At 42.5% G+C, this 14697-nt stretch overlaps 1 protein-coding gene across 2 annotated transcripts in view; it reads left to right on the top strand.

Annotated features, from left to right (window-relative positions):
* Nucleotides 1–12895, top strand: part of LOC146394227 (rab3 GTPase-activating protein catalytic subunit-like) — a 36470-nt gene extending 23575 nt beyond the window's left edge. Inside the window, exons 19-25 of one of the 2 annotated variants that reach the window (XM_084922826.1) lie at nucleotides 352–579; nucleotides 1114–1210; nucleotides 3998–4101; nucleotides 4931–5046; nucleotides 5344–5446; nucleotides 8329–8352; nucleotides 11563–12895. In XM_084922826.1, the coding sequence (XP_084778952.1) occupies nucleotides 352–579; nucleotides 1114–1210; nucleotides 3998–4101; nucleotides 4931–5046; nucleotides 5344–5446; nucleotides 8329–8352; nucleotides 11563–11796 (906 nt within the window). In that variant the 3' untranslated portion in view covers nucleotides 11797–12895. The remainder of the gene's footprint in view (nucleotides 1–351; nucleotides 580–1113; nucleotides 1211–3997; nucleotides 4102–4930; nucleotides 5047–5343; nucleotides 5447–8328; nucleotides 8353–11562) is intronic. The other variant, XM_084922853.1, reaches the window with a different exon arrangement.
* The last annotated feature ends 1802 nt before the right edge of the window (nucleotides 12896–14697 follow it).

Here is a 14697-nt window from a genome sequence, read left to right as displayed (position 1 = left end):
ACCATGTCTCTATGTTTCTGATCCAGTGTGGACGAGCTCTTTATTCAGTCTGAACTGGTTTTAATACTAAAATACAATTGATTTGTTATTCATAGATTTTCAGATTTACACAAAAAAGTAAAACATTTGTTGCCAGATCACACGTATTTACTTCCACTCCTGAACAGAAGGAAATCGTTTTGATGCCTAAATGACATTTTATGTTCAGTGACAGCCTGGTGTGCTTGGGTCCATGAATGCAGTGGTGTCGTGAGTGGGCCCTGTTAGAGTCGTCAGTGCCAGTATGAGGTGTCAGTGAATATATTTACACATTACTTCATTTAAAGTACGAGTTTGTGTCTCTGTCCACAGGCAGCCAACCCCGGCTGTGTCCTGGAGGATTTTGTGCGCTGGTATTCACCTCGGGATTACGTAGAAGAGGAAGTGGTCGATGAGAAGGGCAACACGATGGTGACGGGGACACTCAGTCCCAGGATGAAGATCCCAGGCAACATGTGGGTGGAGGCTTGGGAGACTGCCAGGGTCACACCTGCACGACGCCAAAAAAGACTTTTTGATGACACCAAGGAGGCCGAGAAGGTCTGAAGCAGGTCGTTCGTTTTGCCACATGCGTGTTTTAAGCCAAACGTGTTTACTAAGTGGATCACAAAGTGTTTTCATGAATGTTTCTGCTGATTTTCAGGATCAGCTTCTGCCATGGGACCGTTTTGGCTCATGTATGTTGGAGAAGTCAGTTTAACACAGATCTGTGCTCACAGACATGTTGAAGCATTTTCACATGTTGATGAAAAAGGATCTGATGCTGTCACACACGATGTTTAACTGACACACAGCAGCTCTCTGTGGTGTGATGGTGTTAAATGAAGAACAACTTTAAACCAGCTTCTATTAATGATCCGGTCGGCTCACTGCTCACTGATAGTCTTGACAGATTTAAAGATCTGGGTATGACTGGTCCCTCTGTGAATAACCATCATAGAGAAAGGTCACCGTTTATCTGGAGTCTTCTTCAGAGGCAGCCTGTTGGCTGTGCAAAAAATATTCTGTTGATCTGAAAGAGCAAAAGGAAAACAGAAGCCAGGCAAACTAAACTTTTTGGGGGTTTGTCTTTAGGTTCTGCACTACATGGCGATGCAGAAACCTGCAGACCTGGCCCGTCACCTCCTGCCCTGTATACTTCATGCAACTATTCTGAAGTTGAAGGAAGAAGGTAAGTCCTCACCGTTTGGTTGAAAAACACGTTTATATGAAATAAAATCAGGGAAAATAACTCTGAGCCCACAGCAGGTAAATTACAGTAAGACCGAAATACAAAAAACTAAAGATATTAAAATAAGTACTAAAAAAATGAAATGCAACCCGAGATGTTAATGGAGAAAAAAACCCAGAAGCTGCATGAATAAAAAAGTAGAAATCTTGGACGCTGCCAGCATAATGCACAGGCTTTTGACGGGGCTCGCACACAAACACAAAGCAGAGGATGAAGCATCACCAAATATGTTTCCAAACCAAAGAAGATAAGAGGAAGCATACCTGCGCAGCGGTGGGTGATGAGGAGAGGCCGCAGCGTGTCTGTCTTAAAGTGCAAGTTTGTGACAGTTTAAAGCTTAACAAGCTAAGACGCCAAACATCCAGAGCACAAAGACAAGTCAGAGGGCTTTTTCAGACACGCACTTCTAAACTGTCGTGCTCAACAGTGTCTCTGCTAAAACTGCGTCTGTGCTCTGCTCCTGTAAAGTTGCCTATCGAGTGCTTAATGATAAGGTGCATGGTAGCTGCTTTCCTCTGCAGGTGGATGAAGCCACTGATAGTGACAAAGGAATGACTTCTCTGCAGACAGGCTCCTGGCAGAGCCACTGCAGAGGAACTCTTTACAATCACTGACTGTGAAACGTGAGGACTGTGTGGGGATGTGCAGACGGGGGCGCGATGGCTGGGAAACGAGGAGGGCTGCAAGTGGACGCACTGTATGATACACGCTGGCGTCTACACAGCTCAGTCCTGAGCTGAGTGATGTAATGACTGATTGCATCGACACAGTCATTACATCAAAATACAACCCCTTTTTTTCGGCACTGAAACGAAACAGGCTCCGCCCACACAGCCGTTCTGTATCACAGCTGTGATGCAAAAAGATTTGGGCACCACTGGTATAGAGTGACTGGAACCCAGAACCTGGAAGTGTCCAGTGATGTGAGGGTAAAGGACATCTCACTGTGTACTTTGGTGCACAGATGAGTTTGTGGTCGGTTCAGTGAATGCAGCCCATGAGCTGCAGAAAAAGCCCAAATCCTGAGCCCCCCAAGATTTGGGCTCAAGATGTGTTCTGCACTGCAGGCCCTTGGACTCCATCAGGGTTTGGGCCAGTTTTGAGCTCTTATAAGTATCAGAGATGGACACGTGATATTTTCAGGGCTGCGTAGGCATGATGGGTAGAACATGACCCTGGTGTTAAAATGCAGGTAAATGTGATTTAGTTTACTCTAACTAGCTACCCAACCCTCACTGTGAAAGGAGCCTGGAAAGTTTCCCCAACATGAATTTCTTTCAGTCAAGTTTTCTCCAGTAATGATCAGAAATCAGATAAAACCCACTTTTTATTTTATTCTACACACAATAAATTGATAATTATTCCAGGATACAGAAAAGTCTAGATTTCGTCTTCAGACTGTCACATCTGGAGCAGGGCATAATTTGATTTGGTTTTTAGAAGAAGCTAAAGATCTTTCAGTCGTGTTGCTGTTGTTCCCTGACACCTGCAGTGCAACCATTAATTTAGCTAATGAGAGTTCACGTATAATTATAACAGGTCTTAGTTTCTGGATGGTCTCTAAGTTGACGGTATACTGCTAAGACCAGTTCTGAGTCTAGAGACAGCCAATGAGAGACACTAGTAAGGACATCACTGAGGAGAGTTTTCTAGTACTTTGGAGAAACCTCAATCAGCTAACGTCCTGCTGTGATACTCAGACCTTTTCTCTAATTAAACCAGAAAGCTAGTTTTCATTTATTCTGTAATATCCCAGAATGTTTCAGCAGGTCAGAAATGCTTTGGTGCATATCCAGGTTGTATGCAAATTAATTCTGATTAAGTCTGGACTACAAAATACAAAACATAGCTTGGACACAACAATAATGTCCTCGTTTCACTTCTTTAAAAAATGTATTTTGATCTTATGACACTTACTAAAAGCTTTACTTCCAGAGGTTGACAGAGACGCTCTGTGCTGATAACACGTGAATGTGTGAAGGTTTGTATCATATCTATCTAATAGACTCCAGTTTGTGCATGTAAATGGAGAGTCCTCTTCACACACTGAGGTTAAGTATGGAGTTCCACAGGGTTCAGTGCTAGGACCAATTCTGTTTACATTATACATGCTTCCCTTAGGCAGTATCATTAGAAGACATAGCATACATTTTCACTGCTATGCAGATGACACCCAGCTCTATCTGTCCATGAAGCCAGATAACACACACCAATTAGTTAAACTGCAGGAATGTCTTAAAGACATAAAGACCTGGATGGCCGCTAACTTTCTGCTTCTTAATTCAGATCAAACTGAGGTTATTGTACTCGGTTATTGTAGATGGCCCCGCCCCTCCCTGAGCCTGGCTCTGCTGAAGGCTTCTTCCTGTTTAAAGGGAGTTTTTCCTTGTGCCAAAGCACATGTGGGTATATTCCTGGACAAAAGGCTTAGTTTCTATTTGCAGATGTGTTCTGTGATCCTCTGAAATAGCTGGAATAATTAACTCCAATAATAATCCATCAAGACTTTGTGGATATGTTTTAATCTCTGTAAAGATTATTATAAAATGTTGTGAAGGTTTTGTTTATTTCAAAAGGATCTGTATTAGTAAGATAATAGTTTGCAGGTTTACTCGATTTTAGGCTTTTTCTCATGTTAACAGTAATTGAGGTTACAAACGTGGCAGGTCTTTCTTTTAATCACAGCTTTCTGTCACTCTGGAAACACTGTCATTTCTTCTCTTTCAGAGTCTGCTGAAGATATTCATTCAGTGCAAAAAACCATTCAGCAAGCTACAGTTCAAGCGAGCAAGCTCCTGCAGTCCCCCAACCAGGACTACAAGAAGTTAGAGGTCAGTGAAAACTCGACCGGACTTTCCACAAATAATTCAGTTTAAAAGAAAGTATCATTAGATTCACCCAAAAAAGTTTTGTTTTTAAATAAATTATTGATTGATTGTTAACTGTGTTTTTGTTGTAGTTGAGTATGTGCTGTACATGAGGTGTACGTAGACTGGACAGTGTGCACCATGGCTGAGAACTTGGCTGATAATTATTATGGCCATTGATGGTTGAACCATGAAAACAGGGGTGTGGTGCAGTGGGATTGTAGTGGGAGCTGGAGTAACAAACTGCAGTGCTTCCTCGGTGATGGCTAACTTTTTTCTAAACCTAGGTAATTCCTTCGGCTGTTCCCACCTGGGCTCAAAGCTTTTATACTCTGCTGATATCGGATGTGTTTATCAGTGATCGAAAACAGAGACTGAGATTGTTATTATTGAGTTTGATCACACGTTAGGTGCATTAAACACCTGCTTTAATACTGTCCTAAAGTCTGAGAACAATCATCACTTCTTCACATATAAAAATGTTCTTCTCACTAGCACTCAGTATCCATACAGCCCCTTTTCTTTGAATAACACTGTACAGCTGCACAGCTAAACCCCACCATGTTAGTTTTGCTTGATTGGACAGTCTTGTTGTGTAAAAGTATTCTTGGCTTTCTCAAAGTACATTTAAGTATGCCATGTATCCACTGTGACCCCAAACACGCCTTTTACACCCCGAGACTCAGCCCATAACGTTCCACGTAGGAAAAACCACGTATGTGTATAAATATGACAGTCTTGGGGTCTCATGCTGTCAGGATTGAGCAGACAGTTGTTCTTGTCCTGTGTGCAGGATTTCATTAACCAGCTGCTGAGCATGGAGACAGTCATCACTCAAGCTCGCTCGCTCAAGGCCAAGTTCTCCATTCCTGAGGACGACAGCGGAGAGGCTGCTGATGAACTGAAGAAGTGAGTCGCAGAGTTTGAGCTGCGCTCACTGACAGCTTTGTTTGTGCTGTTGGTAACATGTAACCGTCTTCACCGTCACTATAGATAGTTTGTCAGTAACAGGTTGTCACGATGAATCTGTTAACGTTTCACAAAGACGGCGTCTGAAGGATCACAGTCAGTTCACACGTTTCTTTCTCGCTCATGTTGTTGGTCTTATTTTATAGTTTTGGTGTCTTCAGGTTTTACATGTTCTTATTTAAGTGTTTTGTTTTGTGGGAATATTGTAACATTTTCCACATTGTGTGTTGTCTCTAGGTTTGTGAGCTCCCTGCTGGAGGAACCAGAGGTGGTAGTGACAGGAGCAGGCCAGGGCCTGGCTGGCAGTATAATCCACAGACTCTTCATCAGTGCTCAGAGGGTAACTCTCACTCTGCCTCCGTGTCCTTCCCACGTCTTGCTGTCAGTTTCATGTATACAGTCATGTATTTGTCATCTATAGAGACATCTTTAGAGGTACACACACACACCAGTCAACCACTTATTCAATATCAGCATCAAGAATAGGTCGGTGTCCCGGTCCTAGAACAAGACATGAAGTCAGTGCTGTTTTATGCTTCATGTAGATGAAACTGGAAGGACGTTCAGAGCTATAAGAACCAGTCTGTTTAACTATCAATGAAAAATGAAGAATTATCAGTTTGACTGTGTGACAATTCTGCAGGAACAAAGTTGTGCAGCTCTCTCCACAGTGGAGCAGATCTCCTTCCTGTCTTTGACGCTTCTTTTTCTCTTTCTGCAGTAACAACTATTAATGTGCATTTGTATATGTTTACAGTGTTAGCAGAAACAAAGCTTTGGTGGCCGTGACTCCAGAGATGGAGCCGAGTATCTAATCGAATCATCGGTTTGTTCTTTAAGCCTTAAAAGTGTCCATGTGCTCCACACTGGATCCCAGATTGACTCTGATGCATCAACTGGAACATGAATCCAAAATCCTGCTCCTCACATTCAAGGTCTTAAATAATCAGGCCCCATCTTATCTGAATGACCTTGTAGTACCATATCACCCTATTAGAGCACTTCGCTCTCGCTCTGCAGGCCTACTTGTTGTTCCTGGAGTATTTAAAAGTAGAATGGGAGGCAGAGCCTTCAGTTTTCAGGCCCCTCTTCTGTGGAACCAGCTTCCAGTTTGGATTCAGGAGACAGACAAAACTTTCCTCTTTGATAAAGCACATAGTTAGGGTTGGATCAGGAACCTTAATTAGTCTGCAATAGACCCTGTGCACGAGAAAATGCTAACTTCCTGTTTTAAGATCGGATGCAGGGTTGTACATTTCCGGTAGCTTTACTTTGCGGTCAATTGCTGCTGCAAAGATGGACTCCAAAATCATGTCCAAAATATGAAAACAGAAAGATCGCGTTAAGTTACAAAGAGCAGAAGGTGGGAACACTCACCACTGCTGTGTCATAAAAAAATCTAATGATCAGTTTTGACGTTTGAAGCGTGCAGATCGATTGGTGGTTTACATCACTCAACACAAGCAGAACTGCATTACAGAATCAGAAGCACATCTCTGTATAGTGACAGTTCTTATGATTTAAACAGGCAGATGTTCAGCATTCAAACTACAGGTGAACAATAGTCAAAGGTTTCCCTGCTAGTCAAGTACACACCTACACAGCATGTCAACAAACCGTGGTAAGGGTCTCTATGCATGAGTATTTACGAAGGGTATGTTGTGACGTACCTTCAAAATGACAGCGGTCCCTCGCTATAACGCGGCCTCGCTGTTTCGCAGATTTTTTTTGTGCAAGTTTGCATGCTTTTTTTTTTTTTGCACACAGCGCTTTGTGTTCTGCGTCCTGATTGGCTGCAGACTATTGTTGATCTCCTCCGTGCCGTCTCTCCTGTACAGTACAGAATCGCTGATTCATTGATTCATTAATGATTCATTGATGTTGAATTATCTCTCAGCTGCTCTGTTCTCATGTGCTGGACCTGAAAACACGGTTTGATCTTTGGTTTCTGTAATACTGGACTTATTTGTCTACGAAGGTTTGAACTTTGAGAGTTTAAACAAGAGACGTGTGAAAATGTTCATGTCTGTCTGAGTGTATAAAGTGTGTAGTGAGGGGTTTTACCTTAAAACGTCTATAATAATTGTAAAAAATAAAGTTGGCTACTTCAGATTTCACCAATCGCAGGTTATTTTTAGAACGTAACTCCCGCGATAAACGAGGGAGCGCTGTATACAAATACTGAGAAGTATAAAATTTGAATCCTGTCTCTCTCTGAGGCGCGGGGGGAAAAAATATCGACAAGTCGATCAACATCATCTACAGATACATTCGACATCTCGAGAAATGTAAATCGCCACTTGATTCGTCCATTTGGTTGAAAAACCCGACCGTGAACAAGGAGCGAATATCACACCGGAAACTAAGCGCTATGCGCCGGAAGTAGCATATGCTAAGGCGCACAGGTCTAAGTTATAGGTCTAAGTTCCCCATAATGCACTGGGTGTTTCTTCTTCACTCAACATGTGTTAGTAGACCTCTCTGCATTCAGTCCGTCTGCCCCTCATCTATCGATGGATGTTTGTTAGAGGCTTTGGTTCCCACTGTCGCTCACAGGCGGTCACCTAATGTTTCCCTGTGTAACTGCAGGGTCTTTGCCTTATAACATAGAAGCAGCTTGAGGTAACTGTTGTTGTGATGCTGTGTGTGTGTAATAAAGCTCCCTTACTGACAGTGGGTCACCACAGCTTGTAGCTCCATGTATTTGATGTGGCACGTTTGCCCTCGCTGACACAACCTTAAAGGGATTTGTGTGTATGAATAAAGTTTATTGTTCATACAGTTCATTGCCGTATGTCTGTGAAAGGCTGAATGAGGGTTGTAGCTCCCTCAGCAGCTGTGGAGCGATGGAGATGTGGTTGGTTAAACGCTGCTTTAGTTTACACTACAAACCACACTCACCTGTTTACACTCCTTTTGTGTTACAACCACCAGATGATGCATCTGAGCCAACTAAGGATTCACTGAGACTGAAGAAGCTCGAGATCATAAGAATTTGAGGCTCAGCTGATACAGTATCATAGGAGAATCCAACCATTGTATGTCAAGAGACTATAGGCAGTAAAAGCTCCATCTGGAGGAGGAACGACGTGGTTCAGAGCGTTGCCTCCTGCAGCTGGTGACATGTTCAGATTTCAGCTCTGTCGGTTAGAAAGTCTGTTTTTGTTTTTCATCTGTGTGTTGCTCTTTCATCCTTTTGTTCTTCCTGTTTCTTGCATCAAGCTGGCTGACTTCACCACTGATGAGGTAACCATGAGCAGTAAGCCTCGTGTCGCTCACAGTTACATTTAACATAGTGCGATAAACACACTCAGTCATTATAAGGTACATCCTCTCTAAAGGTTCACATAACAGACAAACAGGATAATAAAAATAATCTGGTTCTCTGCAGCGTCCTCAGGTGAACAACACACGACATTATTACACGTCTCAGTATTTGTTACACTGAACACAAATATAAACACAACACTTTTGTTTCCATGAGCTGAACCGGATCCTGACTGGTTTTGCGACATGTGTGTCATTGTGCTACACATGTACGGCATATTTCAGAGTGGCCTTTTATTGTGGGCAGTCTCAGACACACCTGTGCAATATTCATGCTGTCTAATCAGCACCTTGACATGCCACACCTGTGAGGTGGGATGGATCATCTCAGCTAACGAGAAGTTCTCACTAACACACATTTAGACAGATTTGTGAACAGTGTTTGCGAGCAGTGTTCCCTGTAATGTTTCATGTGTCTGAGCGAACACACAAACTCCCTGAGCGTCCCTTGGACCCCTGTGAGCGACAGCAGACGTGTGCACTGTGGACACGCCAGCATCCAAGTTACATGTTTATTAAAATAATCAAATTACAGCATTTACATTTATGTTAGACTACTTTAAATTAACTGCTTTAGCCCACTTACAATGAAAATTAAAACAATCTTGTTCATGACCTGTGCAGGATGTTAACACTATTGGAAGTAAAAATAACTTGAACTTCAATTTTGAAAACACAACTTTCTTTAAATAAAGCTCTGACTTGTGTTATGAGTCTGTGGTCTGGGAGAGAGTCTGTAACTCTGTCTGCAAGTACAGTAAATAATGACCAATGTTGGGTAATTAATTATATAGTTACTTCTTCAAAAAAGTAACTGAGTTTTGCAAACAAAGTTTTTTGCAGCTGTTTACCTAAAAATGCAGCCAAGGTGTTTTTTAAATAAACATTTCAAACTATTTACAGAACAATCAGCTGTTCTGCATCAAATCTGATGCCACACAAATTATTTGTGCCACTCCAAAAAATAATTTCTTTCCACTATGAGATGAAGGAGAACAACAGCCTGATACCTGCAGGCCTGACAGCAGCAGATGTATCTGCTGCTGACACACACAACAAAACTATTGACTACACTACACACTAACTACACACTAACTACACAAGATTTGTGCTAAACTTGGCAATCGCATCTCAAACACCGCCGTCACTCCTAAAACTTCCCCCTTTCCTAAACAACTAAATGCCATGTTGCCATATCATTTTTTGATTGGTCGACATGGTGCATTTTTCCACCAATAGGAAAGGCTGGTGGGGGTTTGTTTTGGTTGTGTTTTTGCTCACAGGCTTTCGAGTGTTTTCCTTATAAAACGCCGTTTTTACCGTTTCTTCCTGCAGTAAATATAAACAATGACAGTATTCAGGAAGAAAACCAAACATTGCAGATATTTTATCATAACTCTGGTTTTACGTGGCCGATCAACACAATTTAAAAACAGGTATGTAGTCCACACTTTTCCCGTCAGTTGTTCCGTCTGTCCTGCTCACATCTCCAATGGTTGTACACGTTGTCATTAACGTGGCTTCACTCCACATCAGCCGCTTTGCTAAAACACCGGTGTCGGCACATAAGGACGCTGTCATAGCCTGTCAACCACGTTGATTAGCTGCGTATATACGAATGTGAATCGCGTGATTGGCTGGACTATGGGATAAGGTGGCCTCGTTCTAATCCCATACGGGAGCAGCCAGTCACTCACTGACTCACACTGCAGAACAGAATTGTTAAAGTTTTCATTTTAATTTCAATTCAGGTGATTTTTTTTTTTTTTTTTTTTTTTGTGTGCAACGCAGATTTTCTGTGCAGAGACCGTGCCAGCAGTGCGCAATTGTGCACGCGCGCAGCTTAGAGGGAACATTGCTTGCGAGTGTCGGGTCTTTTGTGTTTGTAGAAAATGTTTCATATCTTTGAGTTCAGCTCATGGAAAACAGGAGCAAAAACAAAAGTGTTGCGTTTATATTTTTGTTCAGTGTAAATGATAAAACATCAGGTTTGACCCAGAATACAGTTTGATCCACATGGTGGCGCTGTGAAAAGTGCGCGCTGTACTGGTGTCACCAGTGTCCCCAGCCCACAGACCAGTGCTGCCACTAATCGAGTTTCATTAGCAGCATCTAAATGCTGTTTAAAGGTGGACTTCATCTGTCACACAGGAGCAGTTTGGCTTCGCTTTGCTTAAATAATGACCTGGTGTATTTCTGTATACACACCTGCTAAGGATCAGGTGACTTTTATAATAAAAGGTTAATACGTAAAACCTTAAAAATAAAAAGGGCTGTTTTTAGCAGTATTTAGGCTGCAGTCTGTGTATTATGTCCATGATATTCTACATTACAGTAAAAACAGTAATTATATAAAGAACAGATGGATCAGGATCCTGTCTGTGTCTTTACTATGATCTCAGCTGATAATGAGGCTTAAAAGAGACATGTTTGAACTTTTGCATTGATCAGACAAATAAGCCTGCATGTTTGCATGAGCTTTACCTTTAACTGTAAAACATGGAGCCTTTATTATTAAAAAAACAAAACCCTTTTGGTGTCATACAGGTGAGAAAGCAGCGAAGCGTTTTTCTCTCTAACAGACGTTTCATCTGTTTTCTCTGCCGTTGCTCTGATGGGACCTGCAGGGTGTTTTTGGTGACGTGGAGGTTTGCACAGTTGCTGCCTGTGGTGTGTGTAGAAATGTTCATGTTCTAGTCCCACTGTGAAGCACATAGACGTGTCCTGACTTCCTGTCTGTCCCACACTCTGTTGTCTCTGTTTGTTGCTGCCAACAGTACAAATCATCTTTGCAGATTTTACTGAATTAACAAAAACATGTTTACTGAAAGACTTATTCTGTAAACATGTTTGTTACACTGAGACTGAAAAAGAGATCCCTGTTTACGCTCATAGAAAACGAGCCTCTGTTTTACTTTATTGAAATCATTTCTAATCACAGACAGGATCAGCAGCGTGCAGCTGCAGTGAGGTGTTAGTAGAGGAGCTGTGTTTGTGAGCTGTAGTCTGGATCAGGTCTCTGTGGGAGACTCGGTTACAGTACTTCTGAATATCCACGTGTCGACCTCACACAGCACATTTCTTCAGAATCGGTTGCTGTTTGCTAACATTTGACCTTTGCCCTTTTAGGCTGCCCTTCTGGCGCCCGTCGATGAGGACTTGGGATCTGACAAGAAGCAAACTGGGGGAAGCAGCAGAGTACCAGACTTCCCTCCTCCAGCAGGCCGGGAGATCTTGTTGCGCACCTGTGTGCCGCGACCAGCAGCGTACTCCAAGGCGCTGCCTCAGCGGCTCTTCTGTGTCCTGATGAGGGAGGAGTTTAGGTTGGCCGGAGCTTTTTCCACAGACACGTCCTTCTTTTAAGTCCTGTGAACAATTCACACCTTGAATAAAGATAAGTGAAGGACACAGGATGGAGACTTTCACATGTATGAACGTGGCCATGGAGTAAGATCATAGAAATACACTTCTTCATTTGTTTGCTTTATTTGTAAGAACGGTGCAATATTTCAGCATCTACGGCTCGCTCAAGCTTAAAAGCAGGAAGCAGTATATTACTGGCATTGATTAAGAAGCATTTATGGCTTTGTCCGGAAATATGTGAAACTAAATCCTTCTGTGTATTCATAAATCTGCAGCTTCCTGCAGCTGTGATAAAACAGTTTCACACGAAAACCTTCATTTTACCTTCAAAGCTTCTCTTGATGCCTTTTTAAGGAAATGAAATTTGTCGTTAGGATGGAGTTCCCCATCCTGCACTCACCACACGCTAACACAACCTTCTCAACTCTGATATTTAGTAGATTATATTTCAGTTGCAGGGATTGGTCCTGATGGTAAACATGAGAGTCGGTGAGGACTTCATGGGTCGTTTCAGCTGAGCTCCATCCTCCAGCATGTCCTGCTGCTGGATTAACACACAGCTGTTTGTTTGCATCCAACCAGAACCAGACCGTGCAGTTCTTATGCCTGTTCATAACCTGATTGTTCAAACATGAAGCTCTTTGACGTTGTATAAAAACTGAAACGACACTTTACAGCTGACTGTGATGTTTTAAATCGAGCTGGTTCCACGAGGCCGTCGGCGCGGCCGACAGCATGAGGGGAAAATTGGTTTTGTAATATTTTCTTTGTTTTGTTAAGGGTGTATCCATCCCATAATACAGACACTTTTAACGAGGGCGTTTTCTGATTTGCTTTCAGTGTTCATTTGATTTGTTACTAGAGCAGCAGTCAGTGCTTTACAGTTCGTTCACTGTCGTCTTGTTTCCTCCCTCGTCCCGCTGACCACCCCACACGCCGCCTCCTGTTGAAGGCTAACGTGAGTCCTTCCACCCACAGCTGCAGCGCACACGCAGGATTTTTGATTTGGGGAATGTTCTCTGTAATATTGTAGAGCTGATGGTGACTGCTGTTGTTGGCACTGTAAAACAATAAAGCTGAATTGAACTAAAGTGAATAATTTGAAAATGACTCAGTGTTTTATCAGCAACACGTTACCACAGCCTTTTAAGATCACTGAACCTGTTACTTCAAAAAATAACATGTAATGTTGAAGGGGACAAAGAGTTAGTTCATGTTTGACACTGATGTTAATCAAAACTTCTAAGATCCAGGTTGAATAAAACAGCATTAGGTGTGTGATTTCACTCTGCTCCACACACCTGCGTGCTCCAATCAGAGACACCAGAGGAACAGGTGATGAATGTGATGGGGAAGTATACGCAGGTGTGATACGGGCCCATACAGAGCCGTGGGAATTACACGACATTATTACTGTTGATATATTCTCAGCCATCAGCTGTTAGTGAAGAGCATGAAAACCTTACTGCACGTCGGTCCGCTCAACTTAGCTCGCTGGATAATTTACTCGTCAGCTGGAAAACATTTAACTTTAACAAAATGTTCACCAACATAGGGGTCAGTGCAGGTCACTGAGTCATCCTGCACACTAGCCCTGCCCCGCCCACCTGTGTTTATACACCTCTGCAGCCCCTCCTCTTTCAGACATTTCTTCTAAATCCTTTAAAGGAGCCTTCACTCACAAACTCGTGGTGGAATAAACTCGGCTTTCTAACATGCAGCTAAAGTTCAGTCTGCATGCTCGACCCACATACTCCTGGCAGCTGAAGTGAAATACTGCTGTGCGTAAGGGTCGAGCGGGTGACCACGTCACCTGGTCATGGGGTAAATGCCGCGGCCGGGTTCAACTCTGACCTGAGGCCCTTTATTTCTCCCTCCCTGCTTTGCTGTCTGGTCTTCATTGTGCTATTAAATACAGACAAAAAAGTTTGTTGTTGTTCTCCTTCCATCACCACCTTTGTTGCATGTAGAAAAGTGTCATATAGAACCAGTCCAGTTACTTTAATGGTCTGAACTAAACGGTCGGGTGACGCCACATCAACAGCGACTAAGAATTTTCTGGGCCAACAGGATTTGTGTTTCAGTCCCTGATAAACTGACCCATCCTCTAAAAAACAAAACCCAAAAACTATATTTACAAGATAAATGATCAGAAATAGTAACGACAATAAAAGCACAGGAATCATAGATCCAACGGGACAGGCTCGTTACAATGAAGGAAAACACTGAGCGACTGTTGAGGCCTTTATTAGTTCTACAATACATAACAGAAATATTACAATAAAACACAGAGGCCTTTATTGTCACGTCCATCGTACTGTGACTCCTCAGCACATTCATCTCCAATCAGCAGCTTCCTTCACTGACCCAATCACAGGTCTCAGGCCAGCTGTTGTACTCAGGTTTGGATTATTTGCTGAGGTTTTAGATCTCTGGACCAAAGCCTTTAAAAGGAAACAGTTTCTCAGAGGTTACATCAGTAAATATGATCTCACTGTTACATTCACCATCTCTGATTAACCTCTGAAGAGACACATTTGGTCCTTAGCGACTAGTTAACACTTGGTGTGCGTTGGTACATTTTTATCCGTTATGCTTGTGAACTACTTTTATATTTTATGATTGTCAAGGTTTTTATAATTGATACGTGCCAGGTCCTTTCTCTTTTCCCTCCCATCTCCCTTTTCCTATTTTATTTTTGTCAAGCACCTTGGTATACCCTTGGTTTTTTAGTGTGCTTTATAAATAAAGTTTATTATTATTATTAATTGCTTCCTCTCATGGTACTGTCAGCTCAATGACGTACGCAAGTTTTTGAGAGTTAGACCAAAGGACGAGGTCTGGTCGCACAGTAGTTGTTACAATCTCTATGGGAAAAATTAGCCTCTGATCCAAGTCCAC

The sequence above is a fragment of the Perissodus microlepis genome, chromosome 1, assembly GCF_051167445.1.
Source record: "Perissodus microlepis isolate ML-2025 ecotype Zambia chromosome 1, ASM5116744v1, whole genome shotgun sequence".
Taxonomy (NCBI): Eukaryota; Metazoa; Chordata; class Actinopteri; order Cichliformes; family Cichlidae; genus Perissodus; species Perissodus microlepis.
The sequence above is the reverse complement of the archived record's forward strand: the minus strand, read 5'-3'. Positions and strand labels throughout refer to the sequence as shown.